Source organism: Podarcis bocagei (assembly GCF_964188305.1).
Source record: "Podarcis bocagei genome assembly, chromosome: 3".
In the NCBI taxonomy this organism is placed as follows: domain Eukaryota; kingdom Metazoa; phylum Chordata; class Lepidosauria; order Squamata; family Lacertidae; genus Podarcis; species Podarcis bocagei.
Window position 1 is genome coordinate 43,995,644 of NC_138127.1, and position 20,211 is coordinate 44,015,854.

Here is a 20,211-nt window from a genome sequence, read left to right on the forward strand (position 1 = left end):
TAGTTCATTGGCTACAAAAGAATGCTTTCTAGATCTAATTTCAGTGGGAAGGAAATGGGGACATGGTGTGTACCAAGGAAGGCCTCTGTGGGCACATTTGAATGAGCCTTTTCTGTGGTGACTCCCCATCTGTGAAATGTTCTCCCCAGAGATGGTCACTTACTGCCGTCATTACATGATGACAGTGAAAACATTCCTCTTTATCCAGGCTTTCAGTCACGAAATAATATATGGCCTGTTAAATGTGTGTGGAGGAGAATATTATTATGATTGTTATTGTTATTATATTTTTATAAAATGGATTTTTACACATACAGTATTCTGTTTTCCTTTCCACAAGTAGCTAAATGCACATGGTTTGATTTTGGATGTGATACTTGAAATTTCATGCGAATGTCAGAGTTGATGAAAATGAACCTTACCCCTGCCACACAGTCTTACAATTTCAATGCTCCTCCAAGGCATTTATAAATGGTACAAAAAGGGATCAATTATCAGTTTTCCTGAGAGATATGTGCCTTTTTCTTTCTTAAGAAAGAGCCTTTTGTTGTTGTTGTTGTTGTTGTTTGGGGGGGGGACTTGACTGGATCATTAGAATAACGCCAGGCACCAAATTCATTTTAAGATATTGAAGGAATATTTAGGAGATTATTCACTCTAATTAGTTTTGTCAGCCTACGCAAAACTAGTCAGATCCCTTGGAGGAGAAATGGCATAAGACACCTATTAATACCAATACTAAAGTGTCAAAGCTGTGGCATGGAAATCAATTAAAATCTATAACTCTCAGCTCGTCACAGGTCACAAGCACTGCATTATTGACATGGCACACCTTTGGCAAACATAATTCAACTATAAACATTGTATAGAATCCACAGAAGTGACCAGATAAGGAATGGTCACTGGGAGGAATGAAGAGAGAAGAAATGCCATGGTGCACTTGTAGCAGCAAAACTGTACACCTTCATCTACCCCAGCTGCAATAAAACATGTCTCTCCGGCATCTGTCTCTACAGCTACAGCAGGAGCTGTAACTCTCCAATGGTTTGACTCGACCTCCAAAGGCACAGTCTTCCACTGTCTCCTGAGACAGACAGATGCCAACAAACCCCTTTGGTAAACATAATTCAACTATAAAATTTGTATAGAATCTTCCCTGTGAAATCAAAAGAACGCAATGAAGAGTCACCTAAGCTCTACTACAGTTCATGAAAGTAATGTGAAGGAGTCTCAGTGACAAGTCTAGATGTTGGCTAGCAATAACTTGTATGAATGAGGAAGGGTCATAGTTCAGTGGTAGATCCCCTTGCTTTGTATCCAAACGGTTCTGGGTTCAATCCCTCTAGGTAATGCTGGGAAATGCTACTGTCTGAAACTCTGGACAGGCACCACCCATCGGTGGAGACAATATGAGTTGGCTGGACAAAGGGTCTGATTTAGTACAGTGGTACCTTGGTTCTCAAATGCCTTGGTACTCAAACAACTTGGACCCAAACACTGCAAACCCAGAAGTGTGTGTTTTGGTTTGCAAACTTTTTTCGGAAGCCGAACATGCTCCTTTTTGAGTGTTACGCTTCCGTTTTGAGTGCCACACTTCCGTTTTTGAGTGTTACGCTGGGGTCTGTCTGTTTTTGCTATTTATTTTGTGTATGTTTTTTGCGGCACTTTTTGTTTTGTTTTTGTGATTGTGTGGTAACCAGTTCAGCTACTGATTGACTGATTGTGTGACTGCAGTACATTGTTTATTGCTTTCATTTTATGGATCAGTGGTCTCATTAGATAGTAAAATTCATGTTAAATTGTTGTTTTAGGGGTTGTTTTTAAAAGTCTGGAATGGATTAATGCATTTTGCATTACTTTCTATGGGAAAGCGTGCCTTGGTTTTGGAACGCTTTGGTTTTGGAACGGACTTCCGGAACAGATTAGGTTAGAGAACCAAGGTACCACTGTACATGGCATGCTCCTCTGTCATATTTCTAGACATTTATACATGAAACTTCCAATTTTCAAGTAATAAAGACAAAAATATATTAACACAAAGCTTCTCTCAACAGAGTAATATATATTTTTATTTTTAAATTCTACCATGCCTACTTTCATCCTCCACAATGGCATGCCAGTTGCAACTGTTAAACTGCACACCTTAAATATATAGTCAATCTAACATACTCGGGCAATCAGACAAGGCTAGTTTTAACACACATTTTATCAGCAGCTGCTGTTATTCATCTTCCATTCACTAATAACCCGTGTTGTCAAAGTTTGTCTTCTACAAGCTGAAGATATTCTCATTACTCAAAATGATATGGAAGCAATACTCAGAACATGACAAAGTAAATTGCATTTCATCGTATCTTTTTTCTTCTTCCTGCGGCTGAGGGAACACGTAGATCGATACTCTTCAGCATGGGAACTCCACACTGAAATTTTCATTTGTTTCAAACAGCAACAAAAAGACCTTAAGCATGCCCTGTCACTTTCGGTTTAGGAAGAAATGCACTAATAAACTCTTACCCCTGGGTCATCTTTGACAATGGGCAATACTATGCCAGCTCTTATTAAAGGCAATTCGTATCAGTGGCCCAAAAATTTCCTTTAAAATTACCATCTTTTGTATCCATGTAGCAGGATGTCAGCTTTAAAGTGCCATCGAGATATAGGACCTGTCACTATAGTTAATTTTCAGCAGAGTTTTAACACCAGGGTAGCTTATCCCCCAGGGTATGTTTTTGACTAACGAGGTTTATTTGGTGGTTATCCAGACAAACAAGGAAGCATTACTACTGCATATTGCTTTTCAAATATAGCGGGAAGCAAGGAACTTTATGTACTCAAGCTTTAAGCTGATGCAGCCGATAACTAAGATCTTAGTATAAATAGATAGATAGATAGATAGATAGATAGATAGATAGATAGATAGATAGTCCTGTAGCGTCTTGGAGACTAACTAAGTTTGTTCTGGGTATGAGCTTTTATGTGCATGCACACTTCTTCAGATACACTGAAACATATGTCGCCAGACCCTTATATATTCTTCTGTTTCAGTGTATCTGAAGAAGTGTACATGCACACAAAAGCTTACACCCAGAACAAACTTAGTTGGTCTCTAAGGTGCTACTGGACATTTAAAATATATATATATATATATATTTCAACTGTGTCAGACCAAAACAGCTGCCTACCTGAATCTAAGATCTTAGGTAGAACTCAACGAGTTGTTGAAAATATATTTACGTTTCATTTCGTTTTGACAAAATTTATAGACCACTTAATCAAATCAAACCTCTAAGCAGCGTATATAAAATAGTATAAAATATAATTTGTAAAACTTTTAAATACTTTAAGAACTTTAAATAAAAACGAAATGATGACTTTGAAAATGTCAGCATTCGTCAATGGGAGACAAAAATTATTTCCTTAACTTTGATCTAGAACTGAGATACACACCATACAGTTGAAGCCTATTTAAAGCACACAACCCTCCCCAAAGAATCCTGGAAATTGTAGTTTGGAAATTGCAGCTTTGTCAGGAATGAACTACAGTTCTCAGAATCCTTGCGAGAAGGATGGACCTTGAATGTATTGTGCATGCGCACAGCTTTAGTACAAAAAGAAACTTCCTATATTCTTTGTACAATTTGTGATAAAGTACCACAGTGTCCCGTGACCTTCATTCCAGGGGAACCAAACCTAGGGTAAGTGCTGGAAACTATGATGTCTCTCACCACTCAGAGATTTCTGTACACATAACAATATTAAGTACAGTAAGGCTATAGAAAAGTAATAATGAATGGGAACATTTAAGTCAGGTTTTCATCTCTATTGGTATAAAAACAAAGCAAACTCCATGGAATAAATATTTAAACATTTTTATGTCATTAAATATCATTTAGATAATCTGTGGTTTTCCAAATAGAAACCAGCCACTTTTGTTTTATTCCATGAGGATTCCAGCAACGTCCAATTGGCTTCTCCTCTCTATATCACTTGAGTTCAAGGTATTATCAAGATAAACACATTTTTATTTTTAAAACATTTGATGTCAGCAATCAGAAAAGAATTTTTTTTTTTACCTCGAACAATAAGCTGAGCAAAGTTGGAGACTCCAGATCCTCTCTCAGACTGAGTAACACAGCGATATAAATCCTGATCTGTTTTTGTCACTTCCTGAAGTTTAAAGGTAGCAGCAAATCGTCTGTGATTTATGTTTTTAGTTAGGGCCACAGGAATGTCTTCTCCGTTTCGTCTCTGGAACAAAAGGAAATCAACACAAAAAGACTGGGTGATTAAAACAGCATCTGATTCGTAGGATCACAAAACAAGCAACTTGGCAAGTAATGAAAGGGAATATGGAACCTTAGCAAGGTACCCATCTTTATGAGAGAGGTGTTATGTGAGAAAGGAAAAGGCACTATAGGCAGCTTGGCAAATATTCTCTTTGCACTCTGAACACTGCAGCCCATCCACTACTCTGAATGACTTCATGTTAGTAGAGACCATGAAATGTTGTTAGAAATAGATGGCAGCTTTGTACTGGGTATCCTCATGCTTAAGATCCACAAATGAAGTATATCAAAAAAAGGAAATACACAATGACAATATAAACAAATGGGGTTGTCTCCAGTGAACAACTTCTGCTTGTGCGATGAATTCTCCTCCCCTCCCACTCCATTGCTCAAAATCTGCTTTCTAGTTTCTCCCAACCCTCCAGAGCTTTAGGGTGCTGGCGGTACAGGGGACGGGGAGGAGAGGGAGAAAAAAATACCACTGAATGTGCGGAAGCTGTTCTGCTCACACAATGACTCTGATAGATTCAACCCATGGTAAGTTGCTCATATTTCAAGTCTTGGAAAACTGAACCTTCTTGCAATATATTTTGAAAGCAGAGAACCATGGCAGAATTCTGAAGAACTGTCAACTTCTAAAGTATGGAGAACTCCATTTTTTTCCAACTGCAGCCAGAAACAATAATCTCTTGTCTCTCTTCCCCATGTCTGGTATGACACAACACATGCTATCATATAGTAAGCAAGCAAGCAAATATTACCTCTCCCAATGGCCTGTACTTCATCAATACTAATCAGATTTGGATATTGAACCAAACATTTCTGTGCAAGATTTCTGATAAAGCATTAAAGAATGCCCCCTTAAAGCCCTGCAGACAACCTCTAGGATGGGAATGGTGAACCTGTGGCCCTTTGGACATTGTTAGCTTACCAACATTTGTCAATTACCCACTATCATAGATATACACAGTGCTGCATTTGGGACTACTTGACTAGTTGAGCATTTTTAAAGAGGTGCAAAATGAATGAACTATGCATATACAACTCCGAACAGCTCCCACACTTTACAAAACAGCCTCATCCAGTCAAGATTCCCTGACATATGTACCTGGGCATTTAACAATGCAAAAGTATGCTGTCCACAGGGTAAACCAGAGACAGGGCAACTAAGGCCCTTCAGATGCTGCTGGACTGTAATTCCCATCAACCCTGGATGAAGCTGGTGGGAGCTGCACTTCGGACAGCCATAGGTTTGTAGTCAAGTCGTGAAGTAGCAAAACATTAAAATTTAATTTAAAATAATTTGTGTCATTCATGATTTAATCATATCAAAAGGAAGAAGAGAGGGGGAAAGAAGGTTCTCATGACTACTTTCTGTGAATTGTTATGTACTGTATGGTCTACAAAAAATAAAACAATGCAGGGAAGCAATTGTCATGCATAATGCCCCATTGCAGACAATCTTCTCTCTGCTAAATAAGCCAAGATAAACAAGCCTTTTGCACCCCCCACAGAGTCCCTTTGCTTCTTCCTTTTGCAGCACAAGCAATTAAACCAGGCAACATCAAATAATGCCAGGATATTAAACCAGACCGTGCTCTAAGATCCTGGCTGGTTCTAAACTTTGCTTAACTGAAGATTTCTACATTGCAGCATGTAGATGCCCCTAGAAGGAGCAATGAACTCATTCATATCACACCTTATAGGCAAAGATGCAATTGTGTGAATGTGGTCAGTAGGGTTCATGGGAACTCAACAGCCGCCACATTTGTAAACCAAAACCGCAGGCTGGCAGAAGGTAGAAGAAAGAAATCACAACACATTATACATGGTCAGTGATGTGTCCTGCAGCCTTGTAATCAGTGAAGAATCTGACAATAAAAGTCCCTAGGAAGTAGTGCAATAGGGCCAACAGTAGTAGCATTTAGGCATCCCCAGAGAGAATCTACTCAGATAACAGCCACTGAGGCTACAGAGTGATGCTTATGTGACTCTGAGCTATTGTCCCGTGGAGGACCTAGTTAAGTGAGGCAGAATTAAATTCAAACCAGGAGGAACTTATCATCTGCTGCTGTTATAAGGTAAAACAAAAAAGGAACTGCAAACTAAGGAGCCAGGGGAAATGATCACATTTATCCGAGAAGGGAAGGCTCTCTTCAAACCTAAATGACAGCAGTGGCTTCAAAAGATGGAATGTAGAGTGACAAGAGGGATTTCATATGCAAACATACACATTTTAGACTGGAGTTCCAAGAAAAATCTCAAATGAAATTGTATAAAGACTGAAGTTGCAGCACTTTAATATGTGAAAGTCCACCAAGAAAGTGTAAATCACACCTAATCATTCTTACATTTCTCTCTGCTGTATAATATTAGGCAGAAGCAGGTGACATGTATATACAAAGTTTATATTAGAGAAATATGCATCTTCAATTATATATCACTGGCAAAAAAGGAAAGCTCCATGACCCATCAGAAAAGCATTCCCTGGAGAAACCTCAAGCCTTTTATTTTATAAAACCAATATTTATATATATTTTATTGAAGTTCTCAAGTTTTCAAGTACACAAAAATACTGTTCACATTATTAATCATATCTACATCCTGCCCCTTTCCCTCAAAAGCTGATGGCAATGCACTCAGGATGGGTGATTCATTACCAATAAATTATTCCAAATGGGACACAAGGATCTTCACCACTATGAGCCTGCACTCCAAATAAACAGATTAGGTTTTTTGTGTTGTTGTTGTTGCTTTAACAAAAAAATAAAAATAAACTATATACAACTCCTGGCTTCAGTGGAATTCAGCCAACATGAACGGAAAGTCATGCTGGTGCAGGTGGTACTATGGCCAATACACCGTCACATTCATAGATAAATGAGAATTTACATCCCTCAGTAGCTGTCTCAGTGCCAATGGAGAAAACATGAACTGACTGCTAATGCCTTGGTTGCAATCATATGTATGCAATTAGGCTGGCTGAATTCCACTGAAGTCAAGAAGATTTAAACAAAGATTGCACCCACTGTCAGAAGTTACATGTTCATACTGCTTACTCAAATAAACTAGATGTATACCATGCAGTATATGTATATATAACTAACAAAGGAAACAAAAGCATCTTACCACCTGTTTTTTCTTAAAATGTACTGAAGCAATCCTAAAAATATACAAGATTCTATCCCCTTTTGGCAGTGTCATTAAAGCAGAAGACAAACATGTGGGCTTTCAACTCCATAGTCAAAGGCTGTAAACTTTAACACTCAGCAGGAAGTAAGTCCAGCAGAACACAATGAGGCTTACTTGAGAGTAAACATGGAAAATGATTCTGACTGTTGCATATGAGTGAGCTGCAGAAGTTCCAAGGCTCTAGTTTTCAACTGGTAGGTCAAGAACCAGGATGGTATCATACTTTAGTATAACTATAGTAAAAACAAACCACAGCTACTTGGGACCAGACACCACAAGGAACTATGTTTAACTTAAAACTGAAAGTGGACGTTCTTGATCTCCTGTGGTATACAAAAGAGAAGGCATGGGATGAGGGATGTGCATGGTCAAGGCTCATGGCAAGTTCTTGCTTCTCCTGAAGCAAACCAGACTGCATGTATCTGAGGTCTGGATTCCATCTAGGTTAATCATAAGGACACTTTATTAAGCTTGGACTTAACCTACTGCAGTTTCTGTTCGGAACAACTGATATAAAAAGAACTCTTATCTTTCACAGGAGCAATATGTTATGATGACAGACTCAACAAACTACTGTACTTGTAAAGTACTAGGAAATCAATGGTCAAAACATTGCAAGCACTACTATTAGAGATCAGAGTATGCATGCTGGATACAAAGGGGGAAGGATGTAAAAAGCCAGACTGCTGTGATCAAAGAAAAGAAAGCTATTTTTATGGGAACACTATCAAGAGCACAGAAAAAGAACATTGGAAAGATACTTTCCTACAAGAGCTATAATAAAGAGAGACATCTTCTGAAGAATGATGTAATGCTGGATGTACTGTAAGCACTAGCTAATTTGCAGAATTGAGTCTGGAGGGACTGAACCTGCAGCAATTCCCCCTGAATCATGTGTCACCACAGTTGCAGGGCAGCAATGAGACAGAACAAGATGAGGCATAAATTGCTTACAAGACTCTGGTCGTGAAAGAAAAGGAAAAGGCAAGGAGATCTTTATGAATTAACTTTATAGTAAAGGGGGGAAGTAAAGAGGTGTGAAGCAAGAAATCTTTAAAAGCAATGTTGTGTAACAGCAATACACCTGGGAATCCAGTAAGGATTGATTTAAGAAGGTAGCGACTTAGGGCCTAAGCAAAGTGCTATAGAAAACAGGCTTAGTTAGCAGCGTTGCCTCCAATGCAGGCAAGACACAGGAAGAATTCAAAACTCCAGAGCTGCCAGCCTATTCAGCGGGAGGAAAGTAATTTCCACGAGTAATTTTTTTAAAGGGGAAAGTAAACGAGTTACAAGCACAAAAGGCTACTCTCGTTGGAGATCTCTCTTATCTATTTATCTATCTATCATCTAATTATTTATTCATTTATTTAAGTTCTATACCTCCCTTTATCCAAAGATCTCAGGGCAGTTCACAGCATAAAAATGCAAAATAAGAACACAGAGCAGCACTAATAAAAACAAGAACATGAACAAAACAAACCCATACTGCCCCTCCCACAAAAACATTTAAAAGGGCATAGAACGTTAATCAGCTGACAGCCTAGTTGAAGAGGAACATTTTCGCCTGGCACCTAAAGATATAGGTACAGAGAGACAGGAAGTGTTCTTAAGGAAGGGTGGTCTCATGCTTTGCACATCTACTGAGAAACAACAGCCACTCCCTGTTTCCTAGAGCAGGAGTCTTCAACTTTTTCAGACCCAGGATCCACCTTTAATACAAGAAGAGTTTGGATTTGATATCCCGCCTTTCACTCCCTTTAAGGAGTCTCAAAGTGGCTAACATTCTCCTTTCCCTTCCTCCCCCACAACAAACACTCTGTAAGGTGAGTGGGGTTGAGAGACTTCAAGGAAGTGTGACTGGCCCAAGGTCACCCAGCAGCTGCGCGTGGAGGAGCGGAGACGCGAACCCGGTTCCCCAGATTACGAGACTACCGCTCTTAACCACTACACCACTGGCCCACTCCTTAATTCTCCACTGCCCTCCCCCCCATTTCCCAATAAGAAGAGGAGGAGGGCGGAGGAGGAGGAGGAGGAGTTTGGATTTAATATCCCGCTTTATCACTACCCTGAGGAGTTTCAAAGCGGCTAACAACCTCCTTTCCCTTCCCTCCCCCACAACCTTGAGTGAGGCTGAGTGAGGCCGAGAGACTTCAGAGAAGTGTGACTGGCCCAAGGTCACCCAGCATCTGCATGTGGAGGAGCAGGGAATAGAACCCGGTTCACCAGATTACGAGTCTATCGCTCTTAACCAATACACCACAGGGGCTAACATTTGTATGTTAGCAGTGCTGCTGTTGCAACTCGCTGTGGATCAGGCCATAACCCAGTGGTGAGTCACAACCCACCTGTTGAAGACCAGTGCCCTTCACTAGTGCAAAATACATGGGTGGAAATCACCGGCCATTCATTATATTACAGATCTGTGTATATATATTCAACATGTAATGAACAAAGTTGCCCAAAGACTGAACATGGGGTGTGAGTGTGTGGCTATTCCACTCTTCCAAAACAAAGATCGATATTTTTTATTACTCATATTCATCTATCATGCACAAATCCTTGGCCAAAAAAAGAAGAAGTTCATCTCAAACAAAGATGTATTTGACTTCCAAATCTTCTAGGGTTGGGCACTGGCAAACTGCTAGCTCTCATATATCACACAGGCAGGCTGATTTATGGGCATTCAGACTCTGAGTAGGTTCTCACTTGTAAATCTTAATGCATGGGGATGAAAGACAGTTATACAAGACTACAGTGATCTATCAATTGCCAGGAAGTAAAAGGAGCATATAGCATTGGAGAGGTACAAACATTCATGCTTAGGGTCACATCGGAAGCCATCTAATCTAGCTACCCTTCCCCCCCATTTTTTGTTTAAGTTTGATGTATCCCATCTAAACTAGCCTGAAAAATACTTAAGGGGATTCACCCAACCAGCCCTGTCGGCAAAGCCCTGTGCAAGGAGTTCCGCTTGTGCCATGGAGCCTTCCCTCTCTCCTCCCCCTGTATACCTTGAAATTGGCTCAAGGGAGGGGGTCAGGAGAACCCCCAGGACAGCAGGAGAAGTAGAGGGGGGGTTGTTCTATCTTGCTAGCTGAAATACTTGCACCAATGGAATATCCACCATAGATGTTAAATTCCACTCTCAGACTGTTTTTCAATATTACAATTGCATCAACTTCACAATGTTCTCTATTGCATTTTGTCTTTCAAAAATAGACTTTTAAAACAGTCATTTTGGTGGATGTACCTCTTCAGCTGAAGTGTATTCTTCCTTTAAGGTGAATATGTGGCATTTCCCCCCCCCCCCGCACACTATCTTTTTTCATTTCCTGTTTGCATCTGACTATTGCAGACATCCCTCACTACTTTGCTTAGTGGAATCAAACAATTTAGCAGGCTACTTCTTTTTTAAAAGCATGTTTTATTTGCTTGTTTGAATGTTTGCCTGCCTGCCTGCTTGCTTGCTTGCTAGCACTGGGCAAATTTTCCCAATTCTGTGTATCCTTTATGGGTTGAATATGCTAAATTGTTCTACTCTGCTTATCTTCCAAATGCTTATAAAATAATTTTATAATTACTAATATGCTCTTGCCCCAATGTAATTGCTCCTTTCGTTTGTTCTCATGATTTATTATCTCTCCCCTACCCCACCGCAGCAGCCCTGGCAATGTGTAATCCTAGGATCCCAAACATGGCACCTGCGAGCACGCCATTCGCAGACATCCCCTTGCTGTTGACTCTCTGCAACATAAAAGTATGGTAGGCCAGGGAGAAGGAGAAAGAAACAATACGTTTCTTGTTCCTTTCAGCCACTCACTTTTAAAGCCAGACAAAAGATAGGGGAACACCCAGCTTCCAAAGTTGCTGAGAATCCACAATCTTTAATAAATAGGTTAAACAAATGACAGGAACGTCTGAAAGTTAGGCCTGTTGCTATGATCATGCAAAAAGGGTTGAAGTTGTGCCACACCAATCAGTCAAGCTCTAAATATACAACAGATGCCCAAGATGGCAGACAGCTACATTCCGAACAGCATTTGCAACCATGAATGCACCATCACCTTGAAGACACTGCTTTTTATAAAGGTACTGTGGCTTACATGGTAGGAAAAGGCAATATCCTCCACAACAGAAGCACCCTAATCCTCATGATGTCCAGAACAGAAAGCAGAAACATCTAAATGTACACAATATTCCCTAAACACAGAGAAAAGTCATGAGTTGTAGTTGCAACAAACTGAACTCAAATTTGTCGTTTTCTTTTTCTATCCTTCAATTGCTATTTTCAGCCAGTTGCTTTAATTATCTGCAACTCTACTAGGAATGACATTTCCCTGTGGCTGGGAGAAGAAAGGCATCATGCTGCATTAATGCTGATGAGCCTCTCAAAGGGTGAAACCATGGCACCCTCTTCCAGCTTTGGCCTGCCAACTAAGGAGGCATTTAGCCAGCACCTAAAGCCATTACTGACAGATTACTGACAGGATTACCAGTCATGCTTTAAAAAACCCCACCACATTTTAACCATGGGTGATAACACTCCTCATTTCAGATCCACCAAAGTCAAAGGTAGCACCGAGATCTGTGTGGCAAAACACACACACACACACACACACACACACACGGAACTGCAAAGGCGGGTTAAACCTCTTAGCTCAAGCCAAATGATGTGTTGGTGCCAAGGCTCAACAATGATGGATAGGCTCATTAGTGGTTCCGTTATCAACTACTGAACCTAGAGCCAGGGCATATGGTTTAGCAGATGCTCCAAGGAAAGGGCTTTATTGATGGGGGCCACATAGGTGTCGTCTTATGCTGGCCACGGACAAGAGATCTCAAACGTTGTGAGACAGCTTACCACATTTACTACCATTCCCAAACTGGAAAATAGAATGAAGCAGCTTGTTTCTGAAACCTATTCCTCAGATATTTAAACTGAGCTAACCAAAAACACGGAATGTTTTTGGAATCTTCTACCTGACCCCCAAAACACACATGTGCGCACGTGCATGCACACACAGAGGATTTTAGTGTTCTGAATTACCTGGTCTTGTTTTGGACATGAAATTAATGTGTTCCAAAAAGCTCTGCTGTTTAACTCAGAGGTATGTTCCAACTAAGTTCAGTAGAACATGCTAGTATGTGTGCTCAGACTTTCAATCTTCCCACACAGTAGAACACAGGATCAGGCAGCCCAAGTTTTAAACATTTGTAGGCAGGCAAGGGGTGACATAACTGGGCTCCTGAGCCCCACAGGGATGCCACAGAAAGAATGTAGTTGGCCAAGGTAGCTGTGGACTCAAAAGGTTGAAAACCTCTGGGAGTGGACCCTTTGGGAAAAGATCACAGCCACAGTAGGTTCACAGTCCCACTGCAGTATCCAAGATAGCACTTGGATGTAGCACTACTACATCATATTATAACTGAGTGATCACCTGTTGAGAAAATACTATCACAGATGAGCTCATGAATTATTTGATCCTATTACTTGAGGCAAGGAAAGCTAGTTGCAAAGTAATAATTTTCATAGAACCTTGCAGCCAACTGTGAACTTGCCCTCTATAATTCTGAATAGGTTACTTTCATATATAATAGGCAGATTTGCTTTTCAACATGATTTGTAGTTAAAATATCTCAAAGTTTCCATCTATTTATCATCCTATGCGAAGAAGCACTTTCAGGAATATTTACTTGCCGTCAGAATCCTACAATAAAGAGGTGAGACATCAACCTGGGTTTCAAAATAAGCATTAACAACAACTTTTAAACAGATCTGCAATGGGTTGCAAGCTAGGTATTAAAATCACTCAGTACTGTGTGGATCCCTGTTGGTTTAGGAATTGGAGTATTGCTCCTTAGGCCTGTGGCTCTTTTTGGATAAGCCATCTGGCTCAGGTCCCCTTCAGTGGTAGTCTCTCTACTCATATTCAACTATATGGAAGGAGCTATGTTGAGGTCACCACCCCCAACTTGGTGAGGTGAGCTGCTTAGGCCACTCCTTCTCTCATGGAGCCTCAAAACTTCGATTGGTAGATAGTTTCATTGACCAGCAAAGTCTTTTATAACCAAACCTCTCCAAATAACTGTATTGAACACCCCCATCTTTATGGAGCCTAATTGTTCAGGGAATTTTTGTTCGAACTTTTGCAGATTAAATTTGTCTCCCCTAGAAGCACACCCTTTACTAGGATTATGCACATGAATTTCTTCACAGCTTCCAACATGTAAGAAGTGGTACAGTATCCCACCCACTGGCCATGCCCCCATATGATGACGCGCCTTTTGGCTGTGTGCCCCAGTGACCACACAAGGTTAGTGAGCAAATTCTATCACATTACTTCTTGGGGTTTGGGGGGGGGGTTGGAAATTGTTGTGCTTCATTATCTTGTAAACTATCTTGGTGGGTTGAATTTTTAATGAAATAAACATGTTTATTGTTTTCAACAAAAAGGAGAGGAAATCTAATTATGTAATTTAGACAAAGCAAAACATATGTTTGCTAAAACAGCTTTTGTCTGTTTGTTAAACAATCTACCCTAGAGAATAAAAATGAAATAATCTGACATCAATCTGATATGGAGGACTGCACACTATGGAAACTTTCCAGTTGGCCCTTTTTAACCACATTGGATCAACATTTATCTAGGTTGCACAGAGTGGTTAACATAAGTACTTGCCATTGTTAGCACCTTAGCTATGACAATTATACAGGTTCTTTTAATGTGTGTTCACTTTGGCACTCCTAATACTCTGCTTCTTTATAATGATTTTTTTTGTGCTTATCTAAGTGTTGTTTTATTAGTGTTCCCCATTTAATGGAAACTCTTAGTCCCTAGTGATACAGCCTGCAATTACTGAACTGGTCATGTAAAGTCAAATAAAACTATGCTTAAGTCACTGAAATCGAATGTTTACAGTTATCACATTGAAGCAGAAGGCATGAGCAGTACCATTATCTGTCATCTCATTTGATTTTACTCATTAGTAACAAACGTCATGGAGGATAAGGCTATCAAGGGCTATGTTACACCTCCACTGTTAAAGGCAATATGCCTATGAATATCAGCTGGTAGAAATCAGAAGTGAGGACAGTGGTGCTGAGCTCCAGTTCTGCATATGTGCTTTCCACAGGCATATATGAAAAGAGGATACTGGATTAGATGGACCCTTGGCCTGATCCAGCATGACTTTTGTGATTGTACTTCATCCTGTTCTAAAATCTGGAATTCTTTAATTCAGTTGCATCACATGGATGTAGTTTAACGTTCTGTTTAAAATCAAGGTATAATTTGCTATCAACTTCAATCAAATAGTTTTACAAGATCACAGATACATATGCCCCGCTTATCCGCAAGTACCATACAATTTTTCCTCACCTCACTGAAAAGGAATTCCAAATTTAGCACATTGCTCCCCAGGACTGCATTTTCCCCATTTTTTAAAGTCTAAAACATATTGCTGACATTTTTAGGGTGGTTATGGTGCCTAAATAAAATAAATGTGTAGAGAGCATTCTACTGCAGAGAATATTCACTGCAGTGTAATAGCAATTTCACATAATACCTTGATTATAAGAAAGGGCTACAACTGAGCTATCACAGAACACAGAGCCCATGAATAGAGAGATATTTGATGAAATAAAAAGTGTATCACTGCATCCATAGCTGTCAACCATCCCTTATTTGGCAGGAAACGCCCTTATCCTAGCGCCATTTCCTGCTGCTGTCCCGAACTGATGATGTTTCTTAAATTTCCCAGGTTTCATGCTCACCCGGCTCGGGAGGGAAGCAGCAGCTTGGGGTCCTCTGCCTTGAGAGAGCGCGCACACGAGCTGCCTTGTCTCTGTCTCTCCCTTTTCCCCCTCAGGGGCACGTCATGAGGAGACGGGTGGCGGTGGGCAGACAGGAAGCCCCGCTCTTGCGAGACTTCTGCCGCACTGCCAGGGGAAGCCGGAGGCGGCAGCTGAGGAGGCGGCCTGAGGGAGGAGGAAGAGGCGGGGATGGGGAGGGATGCAGAAGGGCAGCGCTTCAGCGGCCACCACAGCGCTGCAACCACCTCATGCCGGGCTCACGGGTGGCATGGGCGAGAGTCTCTCTCCCTCCCTCCCTCTCTCTCGTGCAGGGAAGGGCCGATGGAACTCCTCGCGCCAGGATGATGGCAGCCCCGACATGCTGCTTAGCATACCCTCCAACCAGTGCAGCATCTTAATGTAGTGATTTCCTCCTCTGCATCCCTTTGCTGGATTGCTGCGCTGTGGGAACCACCGCTTGAGGCTTCGTTTGGCTGCTGGTTGACTAAAATCCCTTATTTTGGCTGCTGGTCCCTTATTTTCAAATCTGTAAGTTGACAGCTATGACTGCATCTTCTACTCATGTGAGTCAGATTTTGTTCATAAAAGTGGGCGACTCAAAAGCATTGCAGTTGTATAAGTACAACCATCTTTTAATATGAAAGAAATGAAAATTAAAAATAAAGCAAAAAAATATATATTGGAAAGCATTTTTCAGTTATGTGACTTATCCTGTATAAACCAGAAAAAGTAATAATAATAATAATAATAACAATAATAATAAATTTTATTTATATCCCGCCCTCCCCAGCTGAAGCTGGGCTCAGGGCGGCTAACAACAATAAAACAGTACAAAAGTACAGCATAAACAACACTCTAAAATCATTCATTATAAAATTAATTAATTCAAGCCACTGGCAACCATTGGGCCAGAGCTCCGCGAAGATTGCCAAAGGAGGGACTCAGGCTGTGCCCTGGCCAAAGGCCTAGTGGAACAGCTCTGTCTTGCAGGCCCTGCGGAAAGATGTCAAGTCCCGCAGGGCCCTGGTCTCTTGTGATAGAATGTTCCACCAGATCGGAGCCACAACCGAAAAAGCCCTGGCTCTAGTTGAGGCCAGCCTAACTTCTCTGTGGCCTGGGACCTTCAAGATGTTTTTATTTGAAGACCATAAGTTTCTCTGTGGGGCATACCAGGAGAGGCGGTCCCGTAAGTATGAGGGTCCTAGGCCGTATAGGGCTTTAAAGGTTAAAACCAGCACCTTAAACCTGATCCTGTACTCCACCGGGAGCCGGACGCGGAAGCCGGACTGGAATGGATCCAGAGCCGATGTTTCATCCAGAAACCCACCAAGCTGTTCAGCAACCGCTCTCTCAATCACCTTACCCAGGAACGGAAGATTCGAAACCGGGCGGTAATTGGATAGATCTAAAGGATCTAATGATGTTTTCTTTAAGAGCGGGCGCACCACTGCCTCCTTCAGTTCCCCTGGGAATGTCCCCGTGCCAAGGGACAAATTGATGATATCACGCAGGGGGCCCCGCACCTCATCTGGACAGGCTCTAATCAGCCAAGACGGGCACGGGTCGAGAGGACAGGTGGTGGGCTTTCCAGCTCGGAGGAGTCTGTCCACATCGGCTGGGGATATCCGGTCGAAGTGGTCCAATACTGGACCCGAGGACAGTCGAGGGGCCTCCAGTTCCATTTTTTGTTTTTGCAAGATGTATGCCCACAAATGGACCCCATTGAATCAGCCTTACCTGGAGCCATAACTTGTTATTCACTGCATCCCTCCCTGTAGCAATGCACTGAAATGTAGCATTCTGGCCTGCATTGACCTCCACATCCCCAAGCCTCAAGAAGTGAGGAGATTTATCTGTGTGTAGGTGGAGAGAGAGAAAAATGTTACCAAAAATATGTTCAGACAAAAAAAGCCCATTTACTTCTCCCCAAAGATACACATTACTGCAGCCTTTGGTTAAAACTAATTTTTTACATGAAAGAAAATAATTGTTTCAACTCAAGGAGAGAGAACAAAACAGCCTTGATCTTTCTTCCTGCACCACACAAACTCTGCTGAAGCTTGTCAGACATGAATTAAAAGCGATTTGTAATAAGCCAAAGCGTAAAAGGATGTGAAACCAAAAAAACCAAAAAAAGCCTAAAAACTCTGGAGTGAACTTCCATTACATTATACATAAAACCACTGCAATGAGAAACCACTGCATTAACAATACAAACAATCAGATTTAATTAACTCCATATAGTGTGATCTAGTGCCACGTAGACATCCCTGTCAGTAAATATCACCTGCACCACTAAATACAGCAACATTTGACCCACTGACAAAGCTTCTCATACTAACTGTCCTGCCTCGAGGAAAGCTCAGTGACAAAACCATCCTTGTGAAATATTAGGGTTGAAAAAGGCAGTGGTGGCAGTCGAGAGAGAGAAATATGCTACATAGTTTGCACACACATTACTCTTCTAAATTACCTGGTAACAGGCCACACATCAAGAGCCTAGGCTTAGCAATTCAATAGACAGGCCCAGTCTATTACCTTTGCAATTAACCAAACAACATTCAGTAATGCTATGCCTGTGTGGGGTGTGGGGGAAGGCTCATGTTAATTAGGATCAAGTGCCATGTTTACTGCCCTACAAATCCTATACTGGAGAGCTGCTGCTGTTGAATTGAACCGATGGCCATCCTTGCTGATAAAATTTGCAAATGGAAGAAGCTGGTGATGGAGGCATCAACTCATGTAGCTGGCTTTGATGACACAGGAAACCAAACCATGATAGTTAGGTGCTACTAACTTTGCATGTAAGCTTCAGAGGAGCAGCCATAGATAACTGTTTATCTTTTCAGAATCTGAAAAGTCTCAAGAGTACCTTCATGTTTCATTTTACTTGATGAAATGCTGCATTACAAAATTCTGTTGGATGACAACTTTCCAAAATGTGACATGAAAACCTCAATTTATTTCATTTTTCTCTGTTGCAGGAGCCTTGAGGGAGCCTAGCAAATTGTAGGAGACTTGTGGGAAATAGAACACACATGGAAGGTGATTCTAGCCTCTTCTTCTCTCAAGCTTGTAGTTCATCCTGGACCCAGAGGTTCAGTTGTGACAGTAGTCCGAATATGACTTTTCAGAACCCTCAATGGATATAAAGATAGCTATTTCATTGGATTCAAACCAAGTGATCATAATTCCCAGTCTTTGCACACTTAGCTATCAATTACTGCAATGAAATTTATACCATTCTGTCCTTGATAACCTCTTAGAAGCTTTGGCTGCTGCGGGATGTGGCAACAATCGTGAAGGTGGTTTGGTCCAAGAAAGCACATCCATACTAATCATAGAATCATAAAACTGTAGAGTTGGATGGGACCACAAGGGACATCTAGTCCAACTCCCTGCAATGCAGGAAACCTTTGCCCAATGGGGGATGTGAGATTAAGAGTCTCAAGCTTTACCAACCCAGCTACTCCACATAGATCAATATAGTTTATTTATGTACTGCTTTTTGGCCTAATGGGTCTCCGAATCATCTTCAAGCATGATTTTGCTGTTAGTTTTGATAGGGCTCTGCACACACTTTAAATGCCATTTGCTCAACATTGGTTGCTACAACACTTAAAAGTGTTATTATTATATTGATAATAAGTTGAGCTAAATCTCACAGGATCATGAAGAAGCACATAGGTATTTTACAGATAGGATTTACAGAAGCTTGATTCTAATGCTGTTTCCCAGAAATAGCTCAATGGGTGGAACAGAGCCATTGTGCCAGATTCCCAGCAGGTGGTTGCTGTTGCCCACCAGAAGGGAATGTGGAGGAAGCAAGGCGTCAGGGCGGTCAGCGTTGGGCAAATGCACCAGCAGTGCTAAGTCCTCCTGCTGGTGCATTTGCACTACATCAGTCTCTCTGCCACCTCTCCCCTCCTCCTCCAGTGAAATCCACCTATTGGGAAGCTAGCCGAGTGGCATTACCCCACCCAGCAAGCCACTTCTGTTGTTATATTCCCTCATTAGCTGGAACCCCAACTAATAGAAATCTTATACATCTACATTTAACTATAAGCTACTCGTCTGTGAATGTTGAGAAACATTAAATTAAGGTATTTAAATTAACAAGAAAACAAGATTAATTCACTGCTTCAAAGGTGTCATTTCCCCACTTTTTAACAATTTGTAAGAGGAAAAACTAGAGGAGGAGGGTGGAGGGAGGACACCAATGGCTGGATGATGGAAAAAGCAGTCAGACTATATTGAGCCTGTCTTGAAAAAGACAGAGAAAAATGTGACTCTTAATCATTACTTACCACAAGGGTAACTCAGAACCTGGATGTCATCAATGGCAATGTAGCCATTTCTTCCATCTGAGACTTCGGCCTCAAATATTACCTGTCAAAGAGAAAGAAAAAAATGTTTACAACCGTCACTGCTGCAGAATTCCCATCAGTGCAGGGTGCAGATATAAGACAACACATTTTCATTACAACTGAACTTGCTGCTAGGTTTCACTCCTGAATTTAATCATTTTCACCATTCTTGATTTACACAAAGGTCAGCTATTAATTAAGGCTACTTCAGTGCCCTTGCCCTCTCATTCTGGCCTGCAGTATGCAGAATCTTTAGAACAAATATACCATTTTAAAATGAAGCAAATATTTTCCAGTAAAAAGAGGGCAGATTTTTCACATACTGCCTAGGTGACAAGGCCCTTGCATTTTCTACCTCAGCAATTCAGCTGAATACCACATTCACAGTGAAACTGAAAGTATAAGATTAATATGCCTGTATGTATCTTCGTTCTCTGTTTCTGCCAAGCAAGAGATAAAAAATGTGATGGAAGGAATAATAAAGGCACTGGTATCATAGCTCCTCTGATGCCTAGCCGAAATCCGTGTCAATAGCAGCAGCAGAAATGGTGTA

At 41.1% G+C, this 20,211-nt stretch overlaps 1 protein-coding gene across 11 annotated transcripts in view; it reads right to left on the minus strand.

The window, feature by feature from the left end:
• PTPRK (protein tyrosine phosphatase receptor type K) overlaps positions 1 to 20,211 on the minus strand; it is a 335,265-nt gene that overhangs the window by 146,422 nt on the left and 168,632 nt on the right. For all 11 annotated transcript variants that reach the window (XM_081187606.1, XM_081187611.1, XM_081187608.1 and 8 more), the window contains exons 4-6: positions 19,599 to 19,680; positions 17,029 to 17,144; positions 4,074 to 4,248 (exon numbers count right to left, since the gene is read on the minus strand). In XM_081187606.1, coding sequence (XP_081043732.1) covers positions 4,074 to 4,248; positions 17,029 to 17,144; positions 19,599 to 19,680 — 373 coding nt within the window. The remainder of the gene's footprint in view (positions 1 to 4,073; positions 4,249 to 17,028; positions 17,145 to 19,598; positions 19,681 to 20,211) is intronic.